Genomic DNA, 20,111 nt, shown 5'->3' with positions numbered 1-20,111 from the left:
AGCCTGCAACAAATGTAGCTGCAAGGGAACCAAGCTTATATATAACAAGTGTAGCTGCAAGGGAACCCTTCATGAAGGCTATGGCCACTGAGTGACATAGGGAAAATGAGGCCTTTACAATCTGCCCTCTTCCTGGATCTGTGAAGTTTATCTATTCTGGCTTTCCCAGTTTGCTTCTTTCTATTAATTCTGTCTCAAAAACAAACAGTTTAATAAACATTAGTTTTTCTTAGACCTTTTTAGGTTTGTAGAAAAAGTGAGTTAGGTCTCCTGAGACGGTTCAGTGAGTAAGGGCTTTTCCTGCACAAACCTGAGTTCTGTCTCCAGAACCCACGCAAAGATAGGAGAGGAATAACTCCATGGGGCTGTCCTCTGACCTCTGAAACCATGCTACTCGAAATGAAAACTCCCTTTAGTAATACATTTAAAAAACTGTTTATCTTATGTGTATGGGTGAGTTTTTTTGCCTTTATGTATATGCACCACATGCATGCTTGGCACTTATAGAGGTCAGAAGAGGGCGTTCGATCCTTTGAAACTGGAGCTGGGGATGGTTATGAGCCACCATGTTGGTGCTAGGTCTCAAAGCCAGGTCCTCTGCAAGAGCAATACGCAGTCTAAACACCCTGAGCCAACTCTCCAGCATATATATATATATATATTAAAAGCTAAACTGAGTAGAAGATTTGGAGGATACCCTGAGACTCCCCCACACCCCTTATCTCATTATCAACATCTCCTAGAGATAGTGTCTGTGCTTCAGTCCACACCGACAAGCCATTATCATCTGAGCCCATGATTTACACAGGAGTTATACACTCTCTGACTCCTTTTGGAAATACTTCTATGGGCTTGACAAATGTGTGGCACATTCTATTATTTGACAAGCACATGACATACATTGGTACCTTACTATATGGTTGAGACAGCTGTCACAATTTCACAGGAGGCAGGTTTATTACCCTAACCTATCCCCCCATGCTCTGCCCCTTCCCTCCTCTTCCTCTGCACCAACAATCACCATCCGCCATTTTGCCTTCTCTGATCACTATGTGCAGCTCTTTCAAACTTGGGGGGCCACCTTCAGTGATTTGCATTTCTGAGTATTTTGCCTGTCTTTTCAGGGCTGGGTGGTATATGTCCTTTTCATCCCTGAATAGCATTCCATGAGTTGTATGTACCGCAGCGTAGCCATTTGCGTCTTGAAGGACATCCATCCTGTTTGTTTCCAAGTTTGGGAAGTTGTAAATAAATGAAAAAGAAAGTTGCTGGGCATATCTGTGTGCAGATTTCCAGAACACAAGCTTTCAACTTGGTTGGCTGATTGTTGAGCATCATGCCGTTGCTTGGTTTTGCTTCTATGATGGAAGGAGTAGAACCTGGGCCTCACACACACTAGGTAAGCCCTGGTCACTGAGATATATTGCAGTCCTATCTCGGTGCTCTTTGAAGGATAACTCTCACCATCTCCCAGTCTCACCGAAGAGTTCTTGGGAGGCAAAGGCTATGTCTTGCTCTTCTATATCTCCAAGATTTACATGTAGTCCGTCCTTAATAAACATCTGCCAACATGGAAGATGCAAATAGACGCCAGATTTTTCAAGGCACTTCAGATTTCCTGTCATCTTGCTCCTTACAACAAAGGTGATTTAATACAAACACAGTCATGGAAAGATTGAAAATGCTTTCCGTGTTAAAACATGTCACTGACGGGCTGATTTGAAGGTCCTCTGCCAGATGGGCGTCTGGATATTGAGCTGCTGGGTACCACCAAGGCCTCTGTGACCTTAGTTGTTTCCATATGGGGCTCTGATTCTTTCTTAAACAACTAAGCACAGGGGTTGAACCAGTACAATTCCAAGTTTCTTCAAGGGGGAGATACCCGAGGATCTTGAGCCAAGGAGCCTCCTCCACTGCTCTCTTGGATAGACAGGGCAGAGGAAGAAGCTGGGTTAGTAGAAGGTTGGGACTCTGTCCGGTCAGGGCTCACTCCAGCCCTGTCCCCAGCTCTGAACAGGAAAGAAGAATGTAGAAGCCCTCCCACACCTTGTAGGGATGCTGTTTTTGTGCCTTCCATGTTCCTAGCCCATCCATTTTAGCGTATTAATCCTATAACATCCAACATCCTCTGAACTTACTGAAGGCCAGGCTGGACTCTGTGTCACTAATGGATTCACACCTACTTTGTCTGTCTGTCTGTCTGTCTGTCTGTCTGTCTGTCTGTCTGTCTCTGTCTCTGTCTCTCTCTCTGTCTCTCTCTCTCTGTCTCTCTCTCTCTCTCTCTGTGTGTGTGTGTGTGTGTGTGTGTGTGTGTGTGTGTGTGTGTGTTCTAATATCTAGAGTATCATTACTTAAAGACCATTCACCTTGCTTCTTGGGACAGGATCTGTCACTAGGACTTGGGGCCTATTGATCAGGGTAGACTGTCTGGCCAATAAACTATAGGGACTCTCCTGTCCCTACTTCCCCAGTGTTAGCACTAGAATGTGCCACCCACATCTGGCATTTGACACGTGCAAGTATCACAAGTTTACATGGCATGCACTTTATCTAAGTAAGGTGCCTCAGCCCTCCATTGATTTAGTCCCCGCCTTGACTTACAAGTTTTACTTAGTGCATCCCCTACACCCAGGGCTGCTTTAGAGCTCCAGTATCGAACAAGGTGGAGGCACTGGCCTTGTGGGGCTGACCCTCCAGGGCGCAGGACAGACAGCTAATTGGAGGGAGTTCCATGGTTCATCGGAAATGAAGTCACAAGGTGTTAGGCTGAGCGAGCGTGAGGGCCAGGAGTGGGAAGACAAACTGAGGCAGACTTGGGTCTTCAATGAGTGACCAGGGTAGGCCTTGCTCAGAGCTGAGGTGTCCATGGGAATGTGGTAGAAGTGGGAGGGAGGGAGAATGTGCATGTTAGCTCAGTGAGTTTGGAGAGAGAACCTTACAAATTGGGATGAACCAATACAAAGGTCTGTAGGGAGGGCTATGTCCAGCACACAGGGGGCCCAGCCAGTTATGGGAGCAGAGGACACCAGGACAAGTCCAAAGGGCCTGCCGGACCACATAAGGACTTGAACTTTTCTCAGATAGAATGGGGAAGCCAGTACAGGGATTGGAGCAGCTCAGAGGCGTGATGCCCACAACCTCCACGAGTAGCAGACTAAGTGTGGAGGCTGGGAAGACAAATGGGGCTGTCAGAGTCACTAGTTATCCCATGGGCTTGACGCTGCTGCTTCTTGATACTCACTGTAATCTTGACCTGGAAGCTATAACCTAGGCCCTGTGGCAAGGGCAGGCAGCCCTTGGTGACCAGGGGACACCAAGGAAGTAACCAGGAAGCAGATAGAGATGATGCTGGCACTCAGCTTGCCTTCTCTTCTTTCCTCAGCCCAGGTCTGCAGCCATGGAACAGTGATGCTCACATTTAGGGTGAGTCTCTTTCCTCAGGGTAACCAAGTCTAGAATTTGCCTCATAGACACGTCCAGAGGTTTGCCTTCCTGCTAATTCTGGATCCCCGTTAAATTGACAATCAGTATAAACCTTTACCCATGGTTACTTCCTAGAAGAGGGACCTACAGATGTCCAGCTTCATGAGGGTAGGACACCCTGAGTTAAGTCATCACATACAAACAAGGACACCTGGGTAGCACAAGTGAGTTTTCTGACCAAGGAGGTTCTGCAAAGACTTTCTAGAAGAAAAGGGCCTTGAAATGGAGGGGTAGAGGGTTCTTCCTGCCTGGCAGGGTCCAGGTGAAAGGCCAGGGATGTGAAAGGACCTGGCTGGTGGCTACAGGGACCTATAGGAGGGTTTCAAGCTGGAAAGTGGAAGTGCCTACTTTGTTCAGAGGTCACCCTGGCTGAGAGAGCAGTACCCAGAGGGGTGGCTCCTTTGGAGGCTGGCTGGGGCTGAACTCCCGAGTGAGATTCCAACTCGCCCCCCTCCCCCTCCCCCCCCCCCGCCCCCATCCACTTCTGCTGGAAGTGAGAAGCTACAGAGGGTGGGAGCTTGGGCCAGCCTGAGCCAGCTGGCTGCCTGCTCCCCTCCCCCAAGCCCACAGTCCCTGGGAGACCCCAGACTTGTTTGTTTTCCCTATAAAGGGGGGGGGGGGAGGGAGTCCTGCCCTTTGTGGGATTTCTGCTTGGGATGGGAGGAGATGTCTCCATGGGCTGTGCCTGGATTTCCAGCTATTGACACAGACTCTGACAATGAAAGCAAAGGCCAGGAGAGGCCGAGACGAGGTGGCTGATTAAAATGTTCTTCCAGGGGGTTGCTCAGCCCTGCCTAGGAAGGCTGCCTGGAAAACCCGAGGTGGAGCTCTTTCCTGGAGCTGAGGGGTGGGTGGCACTGAGACACACAGGTGGTGCCTTAAACATTCTTGGGTAGTTTTTGTATCCCACCCCAACCCCTGAAACTCCTGCTTTCATTTTGCTCCCCCATAGTAACCAAAGTCACACGTAGAACCACAACTCTGACGTTCAGTTTTCGGAATCTAAAATGAGGGTGCCACTTGTTGTTTTAGAGCAGGTCCCCCAGAAAAGACTTAAGGGTAGAGCAGGGCTGCCAGGGAAACAAGGACACGCAGCAGTCAAATCAAAAATGTTAAATAGATGGGTTGGTTTGTTTCTTGGTTTAGTATGAATTTGTCCCAGGCAATATCTGAGATACTGCCGTGCTAAATAACAGCTAATCATTATTTAAAGGAATTTTGACCGAACTAGAGGCCCTGCATTTTGATTTGCTAAACCTGGGCAAAGCAAAGTGGAGAAGGTTTGCTGTGTGCCATTTCAAAAAGCTGGATTGGGGGAGGGGAAGATTGGTGACATCACACAGAGGCCTCCCACTGGGAGCTGGGAGCTCTGTAGGCTTTCGAAGTTGCTCTAACCACAGAGAGGTTGCAGTCCTGTCTATGTGCACCCTGACCTGCAGTCCCTGGGTGCTGGCTTTCCTGAGCAGGGGACAAGAGCTTGGATGAGGCAACTGTCTTCTATTGAAGGCTGTCCCTAGGGTTTCTGGTCCAGTGGTGCTGCAAAGCAACAACTCTGCAACCTTGGCCTGTAGTCTCCCATGGGGTGGTTGTGCAAATATGTCCAAGCCCAATCCTGACACCCACCCAGTTGTTATTGATTTTAATAGTGTGTGAACACAGGCCAAGTTGCTTAGCCATTAGCAGCCCAGGGCCAAGGCATATGCCTCTGAGGGCTCTCAGCTCCTTTTGGGGAGCCCTTCCTAATTGTGTATGTTGGGTTCTGAGTTCCCAGTTCCCATGTGTTGATGAGTCCATGTGTCAGTCCTTACTAGCCTGCAGCCCTGTGCTTCTGGCAATACTATCATGAGGTCTCTGACGTGTGTGTGTGTGTGTGTGTGTGTGTGTGTGTGTATGCAGATGTGACCCTTCCAAGTAAATTAAATGTACTTTTAAAAATAGTTTAAAAATAGGGAAAGATGATATATTCTCTCTTGATAAAGAATGTGTTTGAAGAAGCAACACTGTATGAGGCCAGGCCAGGCACCAGGTTCAGAAACCGAGTCCATTTCTCCTGTTTGAAACAGACTATGCTGATAGAAGGCTAGAAGGGAGGGCTAGGGCCATGATCTCCAGAAACTGATCTTAAAATGGCAGAGAACCCATCCATCAAAGGAGGAGAAGGGTACCTCTATTATTTTAACTATAGTTAAAAAAACATAGTATATAAAATCTGCCACTGTTAAATGTACAAAGAATAGTGTCACTCTACAGAAGCCACAAGCTAATTTTCAGACTTCTTCATCTTGCCAAGCTGAAACTCTGTAGCCCTAAGCACCGGCCCACCTCCAGCGGGTCCCTCCCCAGCATGGCAACCAGCATTCTCCTTACTCTTTCTCTGAGCCTGACGACTTTAGTAGATCATTAAAGCCAATTCATAAAACATTTGTCTATGACTGCCTTCCCCTCTGTGTCAGCCTCGAGATTCATCCACACTGTAGCTCATGCCTGGATTTCTTTCTTTTTAAAGGCTGGATAATCTCTCCTTGTATATATGGGTCACACGTTCTTTTTCAGGTTGCTTTCTGGCCTGCATTTAGGTTACTTCCACCTCTTCCTCATTGCTGAGCAATGCCGCAATAGCCCACACAGTTGGGTCACTGTCTCTTTCAGATTCTGTTTTCAATTCTTTTGGGTAGATACAAAAGAAGTGGGACCGCCCTGTCCCATGGTAATTCTACTTTTTTTTTTTTTTTAACATCTTTAAGGAACTGCCCACGCTGACCTCAGGACACTCACCCAACTTCACAGTCCCACCAATAGCACACAAGGGTCTCCACATGGCCACAGTGACACTTGACATTTTCTGTTAGACTTAAAGCATATTTTATTTATTATTTATTTATTTATTAGTGTAAGTGTGTGTGTGTGTGTGTGTGTGTGTGTGTGTGTGTGTGTGTGTGATGGAAGCAGCACATATTTGTAGGCCAAAGGACAGCCTGTGTCTATGGCTTTCAGGAACTGAAGTCAGGTCTCAGGCTTATGCATCAATTACCTTTGCACTCTGAGCTATCTTGCTGGTCCCTCCTTATTTTTGTTTATTACTTTAAAGTAATTTTTTATTTTTCTGAGATAGGGTTTAGATATACAGCCCTGGCTAGCCCGGAACTCATTTCGATCACATTTAGATTCAAATTCACAGAGATCAGCTTGTCTCTGCCTCCCACCAATGGAATCAAAGACGCGTGCCGCCAGTCCAGGACTCCTTTTTTTTTTTTTTTTAAATTGTGTTCATTTATTGACTTGCTGGTATGTTTGTGTGGGTTGGAGTGGGTGATGAAGCCAGGAGGTCAAGGGTATTAAGGGATATAACAGAGAGCACCAGGCCTTGCTTAGCAGAACATGGCACTGTTTCACTAGGATCTTTTGTACCGAGAAGGAGGCAGGATGCTGCGGAGCAGGGTAGTGCAGTGGTTATGGGCATGTGCTCTGTAACTACACGGCCGGTGTATAAACCCTGATCTCCCACAAAGGTCACTCCAGCCTAGGTCTTTCTTCAACCTCTTCTGTCAAAGGTGAGAGAAAAGGCTGGCTCCTCTATGGAATCCATGGCTTTACCTCTGTAGGCCACCTAACCATTTCATATCAGACCTGAGCTTGGCCTGCCTTAGTGAATTTGGGAGGCAAAGGTACAAGAATTGGGAGTTCAAGGCCAAGCTTGGCTCTAAGGGATCCTATCTCAAAACAAAACAAACCATGGGGCTGGAGACCGACTAAGTGGTTAAAAGTGCTCATTGTTCTTGCAGAGGAGAGTTCAAGTCCCAGTCCCCACAGCTACCTGTAAACCCCTGTGTCCGTGGATCTGATGCCCTTGCCTGATCCTCACAGACACCTGCACACAAGTGGCATACACAGCTCGAATGTGCACACTCACAAAGACTAATGATAAAAACAAAGAACCCTGAGCTTGAGCTATTCTCCAGCAATAGTTTTGGGGTGAGTGAGTGGTACCCCCACTTCTCTATCAATAGTTCCAGGAGTGAAGGCTCAGGAACCCTCCCTTGTTACACAGGAGTTGGTGCTGCTGCTGCTGCTGAATTCAAACAAGCAGACTCCTTATGTGTGAAGACAGCAGAAGGGCCGATGATGTGAATCACCCAGGACACATGCCCACTCTTGGAGCTACAGCCCTGCTCTCTGAATTCAGCAGTCACACCAAGAACCTCTGTACTGATGCTAGGAAGTTCAGAAACCCTAAAACTTGTTTTTTTAAAGCCCCAGGAATCCACCTGGACCCCCTCAAAAAAGAACTTTAAGAGAAGTTAACCTACATGACAAGATCAAAATCAGAGCTCTTCTGATAGAAGATGTGTGTGTATGTGTGTGGGGGTGTCTCTGAGGTCACAATCTCTACTTCCCCATCTTCTCCCTGCCATATCATCTTTTGAAGGTCCCAGGACTTTCCCGGAGCTCTGTTTGGAAACCCTGACTGGTTTACGGAAAGAGTCAGTCTCAGTGCCAGAGGACCTGACTTTCACCACCGTGCTCCCCCCACCATGGAGGGCTAGACCCTCGGACAACAAGCCAAAAAGAAACTCCTCCCTCCTTACGTTGCCTTTGTCTTCATTTTGTCATGGCAACACAAAGGAACTACTATGGAGTGTGCAAGTCACCTAGCTTCAGCACTGTTAGCGTTAGAAGCCATATAACTTGTTGCTGTGGTGGCTTTTCTCGGCCCTGTAGTATACTTAGAAGCCTTCACTCTGACTACCCGAGTTCTATTCCTAGGACCCACAGTGTGGAAGGAAAGAACTGATTCCCAAAAGTTGTCCTCTAACCTCCACACACACACTAACAAAGAAATGGTGAGAGAAAATAAACAAATTACTACTAATAATAGTAACACTCACAAGCCAGATAACAGCGCGCCCCTATTCTTGAGCTATGACAACAAAAAAAAAAAATGTCTCTGGATATTGCCTAATGTCCCCTAGAGGACAAAATCACCCTCAGTTGAGAACCAGCAGGTACGCAAACCTGATAAGCAATCAAACTGTCACTGTGTATGTATGCACGACAAACACATTTGTAAATCCGCTAATAAACGGACAGAAAGACCCTCTTCTCTTCCTCCAACTGCAGCTCAGTCCCACCATCACAGAGCATGTACACTGGGTCAGAGTTCTGCACCAGGCCTTCATCCAGGCTCCCTGCTTCCCTGAAGCACCCCCTTCCCAGCCTGCGCCACTGCCACTGGCATGGGTAATTCTTCTCCACCCTTGCTAAGATGGATGCGTTAATACCAGCAAACTATTTCTTAATCTCCTAAGCCTCAGCTTTGAATCTTTAAAAAGGAAAGAGAAACGGCACAAATCTCTTAATTAGGACGCCCAATCACTTCGATAAATATTTACCCGGTTCCAGCATGAGGCATGGAAACCCGGCGCCATTAGTCAATAGAGGTCAGCAAAGTGCACCTTGGGAACAGCAGGATGCAATTCAGCCTAGCTTGGGAGGAGGTGTCGGGAGAATGTTTCCAGTCTCCGGATCCTGCTAAAGACAGGTGAACAAACACATTCCATGCCTACGCCGCACACCTGCCCCCATCAAGTCCCAGGTGGACATGGTAATCTATTTGTAAATCATCACCTGGTAGTCTGGTCGCCTTAGCTTTCTGGACAGAGGTAGTGAAGCTACCGAGCAGATCCAATGTTCCAGGACTCTCCAGAGAGTCTCAGCTGAGCTGCCTTGGTATTATTGTCTGGAACTCTACTCTCAGTCAACCAAGGTCACAGCACTTCACAAGCAGCTACCCCTATTGTCAACTCCAACTCTTCTGCCCAGTATTATTTCCTGTGCCGATTCCTAACGCTGCAGCTCTGTGCCCGCAGCCTAGACCAGGATAGCCTTGTGTCTATCCAAAAGGCTTCCTCTCACATTCTGGTACTGCATACTGTAGGCTTTCAGTAAGCTCTTGGTGGACTAGCACTCAGACACCATTCTTCCCATTTTACAGCTGTGGAAATAGAGACTGGAGGAGTGGACTCTGCACTCCTGATTTAAATAGCCTTCAGGGACATCCTCTACTGGATGAGAAGTCTCCTAAGATGGGTGTGGGATGAGGATGGGGGTTTGTTGTTTGTCTTGTTTAGTTTTTAGAGAAGCCAGTGCTTAGTGTCTTCCTCAAGACCAAATGACAGCCTGCTAGGCAGTAAAAGAAAGGCTCTAAAGACGGAAGAGTGGAAGGCTGCGGGAGAAAGAAGGCTTCTTTTGGTCTCTTCTGCCCACAAGAGCTTTTGTCTACACTCCTGGGCTGAGCGCGAACCCTACCTTACCAACAGGTCCTCAGAGAGTCCCTTCACACCACTCGCAGACTACTTTATATATTTTTTACGAACTCACTCGCAGTTTTTCTCAGAGAACAGTGCTGTGGTGGTAGTCAGGTTTTTCTCCACCTCTACCCATCCCCATCCCCTCAAAGGTTAGTTCTGAATGATACCCGCCCCGCTCCTATTCTTTCCTTCCAGTCTTCTCCCAAGCTTTCCCAGTCGGGTTCAACAGGTGGTAGGATATCCAAGGTTATCAAGGATTGTGGAAAAGAATGAAAATTCCAGAGCCAGGAGATAGGTGTGCAAGCTCTGGGACTTTCCTGGAGGCTCAAGGGAGCTGGGTGTTCCTAATGGCCTTCGTTCAGGACCATGGTTGACTTTCGTGTCCTCTGGCTGGAAAACACATAAAACACACACACACACACACACACACACACACACACACACACGAAATGTATCCCCCAGCTGCTGATACTTCATCAGGGCCACCATAGCTAACTTGTTATTGATCACTTAATGTGCCAGGGCTATACCAAGTAGTACTTGAACAATTTCCATTGATCTGAGAAGCAATACTCCAAGGTGGGCAGGGCTATTCTCTTCACTCAATAGAAGAGGAAATAGAGGCTTAGAAAGAGTTCACAAGTGCCCCAAAATCACAAAGCTTGACCTAGCTAGAGAGTTGGAAGAGGGTTTAAGAGACTGTGGGAAGTCCCTTCACCAGCAGGAGCCTCAGTCCTTTTTGCTGAAGTGAGCTGGGCTCCTCCTGAGGCCCTGACTGGCAGGGCAAGTGTTATTAAGTTGTGGACTCTGGAGTTGAGTTGCCTGGATTCAAGTCCATCAACCCTCATAGTGACCTTGAGGAAGTCATTGTACCGCGGAGAGGTATCAATTACCCATCTGCTCAGTGTGGGTGACATCAGTGGCACTGCCCTCATTCTTTGGGTAAGGATTAAACTTGTTAATATTTGCCCAGCGCTTAGACTGGAATCTGGTGCAGAGTGAGTGCTATGTTAAGTTTGTTAAACAAATACCAAATTCCCCTTCTTCTGGCCCCACATCGAGGCGCTAGCCTGTAGAGGAAGATCTGGGATTACTGATGGATGGGGGTGGAGGTGGGTGTGTGTGAGGAGCAAACTTGCTCTAGCAATGTACAGGTCGGAGGAAGGGAACCACAGAATCAACCAAAGAGAGGTGGTTGGCCTTGAGGGAGAAAACTCTCTTCTTTGGCCAGCTCCAACAGAGGCTTTCCAAAAATCCGGGCCAGTAGTTGCTGGGGGTTGGGAATGACAGGAGGGGAGGTTTACAACCCTACTCTAGGCCTTGAGATCAGTTCCTCAAAGGACAGGCCACAGTCTGGTGGCTAGCCAGAGGCAGTTTTCTTAATTCCGGAGAAAAACATATAACACTCATCTAACGTGTTTTTGGATTTATTTTAAGGAACCAGAGAAGCATCTCTGTCCCTACCCCAAGTTCCCACAGTCATCCTACATCCCAAACGAGCTGGGGGCCCTCCGCTGCTGCAGATCCATCCCGGGCTTTCCATCTCACCGTGTGACTATTTTTTTTTTTTTAATGTGCCAGGAATTCCTCTCCCACGTGGGGTGGACTCCGAGGTACTCAATTAAGCAGCCAATGAAAAGTCAGCTCTCCGGTAGCAAATGACCCTGACACTTCTTGTAACATAAACAGTTGAAACGCTTCCAATTAGAACTGGAGACAGAACTGTTTGAAGTCTTTTTCTTCAGTCCCCTCCTTCTTTAAAATAATTGTCAAGCGCTTCGGACAGTGTGTTGTGTGCATCTTTCTCTAGCATAAAATAAACTCATTTCCATTTCTTACAAAATTTGTGGGGTGCCATGGGGGTGAGGGTTCTGAGCAGTAGCGAGCTTTGAGCTTAAGGGACCTGAACCTAGGGGCTCAGGTAACAGAAGAAGGAAAAAAAGCCGAGGTGATACAGCGAACTGGGAGCCAGAGGCTCCTCAATTAGACCTTCAGACAGGGTTAGAATGGATGCATGGATGGATGGATGGATGGATGGATGGATGGATGGATGAATGAATGAATGAATGATTCAGTGAATGTCTTTCAGTAAATGCTCATAGATTCGGCTTGCACAAAGGAGTTTCTGAGTTTGGCCATGGATCTGGCTGTCCTGGATTCCAATTCTAAGTTCTCTGCCTCGCTCGCGGCCTATTACTAAGCTTTGTGTATTTGTTTTCAGCCTCTCTTCTACCCTATAACACCGGCCGTCAGCCAGGCCTTGGGAGTGAAGTGAGGACGTAGTGGGTAACCATGGCCTGCTTTGTATCTATTAAACGCTCAAGGGCTGTCCTTCCTCAATGTGGGGAGCGCTGCTGCATGCAGTTCGGCTCTGCCGTGGGGGCGGCGCTCGGCAAAACCGCATCCATCACGCTCATCCTCCGTGTGGCAGGCCGGGTGCTGGCGCCTGGGTTCACAGGAGAACTCAGTGTGGAGTCTGCCTTGCTCACGCTGACTAGTGGGGTCCTTGGGAGCACCCCTGCCCTGGCAGGAGACGCGGAGACGGGAGACAGAGCTGCGGCGCTTTTCTGTACACAGTCCGCGTAGACTGGACCTGAAAGCCCAAGGCATCGGCGGCCGCCAGCAGGAGGGCGCCGTCCGAGCCAGTCCGGGGGGAGACTGAAGAGAGCGAGGCCGAGTGAGGCGCCTTGGCTTGGGCATCTTGAAGGCATTGTGTTTAATAAATCTGGGCGACAACCACACCCGCTCCCCTCCCCTCTCGGCTCCCAAATCAAGACCTGCTGTAGGACCCCCAGTTTAAGGGGTCTTAAAACCCCTGCACTTTGATTAGCAGCTTCAAAGAGATCCCTTTAAAGTTCTCCTTTCTCCCCAACCTCACCTCTCCTCCCCTTGACACCCCACCCCCAGCACTCCGCAGACCAGGACAACAAAAAAACTAAATGCAAGTTTAAAGGGGGGCGGTGGAGAGGGGGAATCTCAGACTTCCTCCTGAACGCGGCCCATAGAAATTACCTATTTGAGACGTGCGCAGGAGTCGGAACATCGTGGAGTTTGGGTTTTGATTTTCTTTCTTTTTTCTTTTTCTTTCCTTTTTCTTCTTCTTCTTCTTTTTTTTTTACAGGGTTTGTGTGTGTGTTTTTACCTTTTATTATTTAAATTGATACGTTTCATTACTAGGGAGAAAAATAAAATATTCCTTTGATACACAAAATCAAATTGATATTTAGCCTCTGCTTACTTTTTTATGCATGGCTCCTTTATACCACATGGTAGTGACAGATTGTTTGAGCTGGAAGGAAAAGCCATTCAAAGCTAATTAAGCAGCCATTCCAAGCACTATTTGCAAGCGGGAGGCTCAGAAGCCTCGGCATTTGTCAGCGCTCCCCCACCCCTCGTGGTTTTGACTGACAGCTCCGGCCAAGGATTGACAGCTCCGGGAATCTCCACCAATTACTAATCGAGAGTCTCTTTAGTGGTCTGTGATTGGTTTCTAGACTTGCTCGGGGGCGTGGCCGGCGCGCCCCACGTGGGGACTTGAGCGAGAAAGGGGCGGGCCGGGTAGGAAGCGGGTGCGCCCACCCGTGACGTAAGGGGGAGGGCAGAGGAGGGGGAGGGGAGAGGGAAGCTCCAAAGAGGAGCCATTTTGAGACTAATGGATGCTTTGGCCAGATGCTCGCATCTGTCGAGCTGGGCTTCTCCCTGCCCCCCTCCCCTTTTCGGTGCGCATCGTACACGATTTATGTTTTTATTTAGGAGAATAAATAAATGAAGAGGGGAGAGCAGTCGGGGCCGGAGCGGGCGCTGAGAGGTTCCATCTCGGGGCGGCCGCTCACGTGGAGGTCCCCGCGCGCTCCCAGCTACTCATTAAGATGCAAACGCGAAACTCAGGCTCCTAATGAGGGGAAAATATAGATTCCGGGGGCGCGCGGCCGGCTCGCGCGCGCCCGCAACGGGCCAGGAGCGCGTGCTTGCGTGCAAGCTCGGTGGGAAAGCGGGGAGGGATCCGAGGACACCTGGGCGGCCCACTCGGCGTTGGCTCTCCGAGGCCCGCGGACCTAGGGTGGGCAGTGTGCCCCGACGTGACCCCTTGTCTGCGAGCAGATGGGCCCCAGAGTCGAATGTCTACGCCTCCTTGGGTGTCGAGGCTGGTGACCATGGACGCTCCAGGCTCGCAGTCTCTCTTCCACGGGTGGCTGCCGATGCATGTGCCCCGGCGGGCCAGCAGGCCAAGAAACGGGGTCGGCACGCTGGGTCGTAGCCAGGAGGGCCCCAACTCTGTGCATTCCCTTCCACACCATCTCGGGCCCGGAACACAGCTGAGGATCCCGCCTTGGCAAGGCTTAGCCCGGACGTAGCTGTCCCCAAAGGGCAAGAGCCCCAAATGAGGCTAGCCGCACTACTGAGCCTGTTGTCCGCAGACAGCCGGGCCCTTCCATCTGCGCGGCCCGCCAAACCAGAGTTCTCAGACTTCCCCCTCGCCAGCAGCCGCTGTGCATCAGAGGCGCTGTTTATTTGGCTTTCTGAAAAGAAGGGCGAATGAACAAAGGAGAAAAGCGGGGCGCCCAAGGGTGGGAGAGGGGGCAGAAACGGATAAAAGAAAGAGAAACTCAGTTTGGAGAACAGTCTTAGAGGTCGGAGGTAACTTTGGGAGCCAGCATTTTATCGGTTCTAAATCTTTTGAAGTGAAAACATTAAACTGACAAAGTGATTCTGTTTGTTTTATAGTATCTAATTGGGCTGCTTTGCAACCCTAATGAGATTAGAGGGGGGCAATCGTTCGCCGCCTCTGCCGAATCAACTGATCCATTACTACCAGCCACAGGTTTTAAGGATTGTACAGCTTGTCCTTTTTTTCCCCCTTTTGTTGTTATTCGTTTTTTCTTTCTTCCCTCCCGCCAAATAATTATTTGCTAGTAGATCGTGGGAAAAGAAGAGGAAAAAACCTAGCAGCCCAGGACTATAATATATATCTATTTATTATATGTCTTTCGGTTAATTCCTGATGTGAGGAGCGCTGTTTTTCACTCCCAAGCGAAAGTCACCAGCGGGTAGGGCCTGATTGCTACTTTTCATGCATAGTTTTAGACACAAGAGGGCATTGTGACGTCGTGCCCGGCGGCGCCCAGTCGCAGTCCGAGTCCCGTGGCCCCACGTGGGAGCCTCGCACTCCCATTGGCCAACGCTAGGCGAAGCCGCCACATTATTTTGTTACTTTTCAGTCCCTATTTGGAACTGCTCTCGCGGCAGTTCAGACCTCGTGCTCGGCCCCCTTCGCCTGTCTGTGTGTGGTATCCGCAGGTCCGAGGCACTTTTTTTTTTTTTTTTGGAGTGCGTGTACGTGTGTGTGTGTTGAGTGCGTGTGTTTGTGTGTTTTGGGGGTTTGTCGCGGCGCGGAGAGGAGAGCCAGGCTGGGAGGAAGGAAAGAAGCCGCAGAGCTCCCGGGCTCGGGCTGCGTCTCCCCCTCCGGTGCTCTCCAGCCTGCGCGCTCCTAGGCGGCAGAGACGCCGACCGCTCCTCGCCAGACGCGGCCGATCCACTTGAGAGCAGAGAGGACCCCTTCGCCGAGGTTTCCTATGCCGGCTGGAGTTAGGATGCCAGGGCGTATTATTTGCACCGACTGAGCCCGGAGTTCCTCCTCGGCCCTGGGAAGGGCTGGCGGCAGCGGCAGGAGCAGACGGAACAGCAGGCTCTCCCCTCCGGGGGGGGGGGGGGCGTCGAAGCGCCCTCGCTGGGCTCTAGCCCTCACCCACGGTCCTCAAGCCGTCACCTCGGTGGCCTGCTTCCTATCTCTTCTCGCCGCGATCTCCGGGCCCGACCGCCTCTGGGATCTGACCCGCGCGCCCCGGATGCTCCCGGGCTGCCCAGACGCGCCCCCCTCCAGCCTCATCGTGCTGACTGACCCGTAAGGGGACAGGAGAACCTCCCCCAAGCCCCCGGGCCTCGGGATCCCGCACTGGAGCCGCCAGGGTGCCGATGATGTCCACGCAGACCCGGCTTCTGACACTGTCCACGCAGCCTGGGGAAGGCGGCCGGCCGCAGCCGGCCGAGCCCTAGGCGCACAAAGCGCGAGCCCGCCGACGACTTTGCCGCTCGCTCCGCCGCTCTTTGTCTGCACTTGGGGCGCACGCCCGACTCTGGGATTTCGCTGCGAGAGCGGGCTGGGGGGGCCGGGGGCGAGCTCTCGGTTCCCCGGCCGCCCCCCGCTCGGGCTCGCCTCCCCCCTCCCCCGCACGTCCCCGGCTCGGGCTCTCAGCGCTTCCAAGCTCTCGGAATCGCGACCCCTCCCTGCCATGTATCCGCAAGGCAGACATCCGGTGAGTAATTGCAACTAGGCTTATTTAAGCATCTATCATGGCAGGGTAAACGAGGCAGTTTATCTAGCACCTCCATTTTGCTTGTTGCTACCTTTATGGTGCGCGCGCGTGTGTGCGCTCACACAAAGGGGCTGGGTGGGTGGGGGCGCCGTAGAGAGCCAAGGGTAATTGCGCTCGAGTGGCCCGGGCGGCCTGCGTTGGAGGGGGACGCTGGCTCCCGCCCCGGGCCCCTCTCCTAAGTCTTCCAACTCGCTCCCTCAGCACTTGGCCGCGGGAGTCTTTTTGGCTTTGGGGGTGGTCGGGATGCCGGCTTCCCGGCCCCGTCGGGAGAGCGTTGAAAAACTTGCTGGGAAGGTTCTGGGCTGCGGGGTGGTGGCCTTGCCCGTGACTCCCGGCGGGGAGGGGCCAGGGACCCGGAGGAGGCACGGGGCCGCGTGGAGCCCTTCTGATGTGCCCACTCCTCTCCCCTATGTCGTCCTTGTGGGCTCCAGGCACCCCATCAACCCGGGCAGCCGGGATTTAAATTCACTGTGGCCGAGTCCTGTGACAGGATCAAAGACGAATTCCAGTTCCTGCAAGCTCAGTATCACAGGTAAGGCGGGTGGGGGGTGGCCCCGGGCTGGCGAGGAGGGCGGCCTTGCGCGCTCCTGCTACCCCCCGCGGGGCCGAGGGGGACGTCGACCCCCGGCTGCGGGGCGGCTGGGCCTCCGCCTTTTGTTTCCCCTCACCGAGCGCGCAGCCTTAACCCTTTGCGTTCCGCGGTCGCCCAGCTCCCAAAGCCCGCCTTGTCGAGGGTTCGGGGTCTTGCGCTGGGCGTCCGGGCCTGCCCCCGCGTGGCCGAGACAGGTCCCCTCGCCGGATCAAGGGAAGTTTGGAGTTGGTACTACCAAGCTCCGGGTGGTGGGCAGCCACCCTCACTGCCCCGAGGATGCTGGATAATGGGGGTACTCAGGGTGCCGGGCAAGTGAAGTGGGTCTCTGAGGCCCTAGGGTCCGGGTCTGGGAGGAGGCCGTGTAAGGCGCCGTGCCTGAGAGTCTCCTCCTACCCTCACAGCCTCAAAGTGGAGTACGACAAGCTGGCGAACGAGAAGACAGAGATGCAGCGCCATTATGTGATGGTGAGAGGCAGCCCGCAGCAGGGCGGAGGGAGGGCAGGGCAGGGCACCCAGGATTTGGGTCCAGCTGGGACAGTCGCAGGCTAGAGCTAGGCCCAGCTTCAGGACAGCCCCCTGGAGGACTCCTCTCTTCAGCTTCCTCTTCCCCGACACTTGGAGGACCGGCCGAAAGAGAAACAAACCCACATTCCTGGCCACCTTTGTAAAGAGCATTTCAGTTGTGTTTTTGAAGGTTTCCCAGAGGGCTGGTTGCCTTAAACTGGTTAGTAACATAAGAGTTGGAAGAGCCGGTGTCAGGGTTGTATAAAAATCCCTCTTGGAGCCCTCCTGGGAGTGTTCGGAAACTTTTGTGTGGCAGCTGGGGTCTAGCTAGGACAGAAGCGCCTACTTTCCTTCCCCCAGAGTTTTTCCAGTTTGGAGGAGCCTTTTAAAGCTTCTGTCGGGAGTCTGGTCCTTCTCCCCTAGCGAAATCATCTTTTAACCCGGAGTTCAAGTTGACATCTTTGGGGGCGGGTATGGGAGCCACTTAAGGGCAGGCCGGCATCAGGGCAGCAGGCTTTCCACATAAGAGACCTTCCACCCAGTGCTAACCAACTCTCAAGAGGACAAGAGGAGGCGGGTATACAGCTTTCCCTGTAGAGCCCGCACCTTGTATAAACAGCATATATGGTACATGGGGTGCCTGTGGGAGGGGAGGCCCAGTTCTTATTTTTGTGTGTAATGATCTGAGTGGAGGCTACTTCCTACTGTCAGCTTTACATTCCCATAGACTGCCTTTGTGGGTGGGTGGACTTTATTGACTTTGGACCCAAAGAATGGTTAGGTTAAGGCCTTGGGGGGGGGAGGGGTAAAATTCGAAGTGTCCCCTGTTGCCTGTTAATGACCCTTTTTGTTTTATTTTGTAGTACTATGAGATGTCCTATGGCTTGAATATTGAAATGCACAAGCAGGTGAGTGCTTTCCTTTTTATGTAAATAATATATATTTAAATTATGAGATGTCTGTGGTTTCTTTGTAGGGGTGGCCTCTCACTTGAAAACGAGCCTGGTTCTTTTGTTATTCCCACTTGGCCTTGAAGGGTAAATGTTCTGTGAGTGCTTTGAATGAATGCCTGGTGCCTAGGCTTTGCTGGGTTCTGTTGAGCTTTTAGCATTTGTGAACTTAGACCTGGTCTGGGATCTGAGTAGATAAAGGACCAGAGGAAAAGTTGTCCTGTAGCTCCCCTGGGATCTGTGTGACTCCTGGAGGTACAGAGTTGGCTGTCTGCTTTTATCTGTTTCAGTGTAAAATTCTCAAAACTGAAATATAGGCAGAGTTCCTCTCGTACCACCCCCCCCTTTTTTTTTTCTTGCAGAGAGGGGAGGGGTACTGCCTTGCTAAGTTTTCACTTCAAGGGCCTTAAAAGCCGGGCTGAGCTGTTGAAATGTAAGGGAATGGAAGCCACTAACGGCCTAAAAAACTTAAAGCCAGAGTGAAATGCAATCCCTTGCATTTAGGAGCCAGTTTCTCAACTCTTCTTTATTTGAAGGCAGCTGTGTCCCATTTCACAGGAGGAAGCTGAAGCCCAGGGGTGAAGTAACTTGCCCAGGGGCCAGCCTCACCAGGCCTTTTGAGCCGGCTGGCAGTTGAGCTCAGCTTTGTAATCCTGAAGTCAAACCAGTTTAGCTAGTGTGGTATCCTTTGATGGATATGTAAACTACCTCACCTTGTCACCCTCTAATAACCGTATACCTCAAACCCAGCAAATACAAACACTCTTTATCTCCTGCATATCAGTAGCTCCTGAGCTAGGCCAGGCTGTGGGAGAGGCCTGTTTGTCTGTTTGTGTTCCAAGGAGAGGCTACCTATAATTTGGCTTGGCGGACGATTAGCTTTCGACTTGGCACGTATAAATGGCGCAGGCTGGTTGTTCTTTTTAACAGTTGGTGTTCTTGAAATCTCAGAAGGCTGTTGACTCACTCTAGCCTTTGGTGACCAGTGACTTGAATGGATTTTCTGCTCTAAATTAGCAGTCACTTACAAGGTTTAAATTTTGCTCTTTAAAAGTGGGTAGGGCCCAGGGCAGGTGAGAAGGACAGGTGACCCCAAGGGGAAGTTCTTCCTGCCTGCTCCACTGGCTTCTTAGAGATGCTTTTGAATTTAGTTTCTTTTCCCTTCCTGTAGGGAGTCCTGCCGCTGGGTGAAGGGTAGCCAGAGAGGGGTCAGCATTTAGTGAGTGATGTGGGAAGCCAGCTGTGGTTTCCTGAGGAATTGGTTCCCTAGGCATGCACACATGGAGGCTGCCACATTTTGGGTTCTTGGCCCACAGAAGTAATAAACAGACATGGCTTTATCTGTAAAGAAGGTTCTGGAGAGGATAGACCAGAAATGGGTTCTGCCTCATTCTAGGTAGAACTGGTTCAGAGTCTCAGGTGTTTTAAGGACTTTGGGGGTTATTTATGCACAGTGCAAGGTACCATCACTTCCTCGCTTTCTCCAGTCCTCCCCCTCCTTCGTGATGAATAGTATCTTGGGCGTGTTTTAAAGAGGGTAATTGCACCCAGGTTCAAAATTTATAGCAGTAGTTGTTGTTGTAAGAGCTTCTAATTAAGGTGTAATATGTCCTTGCATGTTGAGGGCTGCATGGGTGGTGTTGCCTGCATCTGAACACATGGTTGTTTGGCACAAAGAAGTCACCTTGGCTGGCAGAGCAAAGCTATTCTGAGCCCTGGGGATGCTATGAACTCAGAAGAGCTAAGCATCTCAATGCTCTCTTGGTAGTGGGACTTATATACAGAGCAGCTGTGTTCATCTGGGATCTCTGGCCATTCCTCAAACAGGGTTCTAAGATGAGAGAGTGCCTGAGATCTGGCCACATTGTCTTTAATCTTCTCAGCCAGTGGTGGGATAGAG

At 50.7% G+C, this 20,111-nt stretch overlaps 1 protein-coding gene across 14 annotated transcripts in view; it reads left to right on the top strand.

Annotated features, from left to right (window-relative positions):
* The first annotated feature begins 15,003 nt into the window (after window positions 1-15,003).
* Window positions 15,004-20,111, top strand: part of Tle3 (TLE family member 3, transcriptional corepressor) — a 44,494-nt gene continuing 39,386 nt past the window's right edge. For all 14 annotated transcript variants that reach the window (XM_076925441.1, XM_076925438.1, XM_076925435.1 and 11 more), the window contains exons 1-4: window positions 15,004-16,105; window positions 16,597-16,697; window positions 17,159-17,222; window positions 18,125-18,169. In XM_076925441.1, the coding sequence (XP_076781556.1) occupies window positions 16,082-16,105; window positions 16,597-16,697; window positions 17,159-17,222; window positions 18,125-18,169 (234 nt within the window). In that variant the 5' untranslated portion in view covers window positions 15,004-16,081. The remainder of the gene's footprint in view (window positions 16,106-16,596; window positions 16,698-17,158; window positions 17,223-18,124; window positions 18,170-20,111) is intronic.

This window comes from Arvicanthis niloticus, chromosome 26, assembly GCF_011762505.2.
Source record: "Arvicanthis niloticus isolate mArvNil1 chromosome 26, mArvNil1.pat.X, whole genome shotgun sequence".
Taxonomy (NCBI): Eukaryota; Metazoa; Chordata; class Mammalia; order Rodentia; family Muridae; genus Arvicanthis; species Arvicanthis niloticus.
This window is presented reverse-complemented; position numbering and strand designations above follow the sequence as displayed.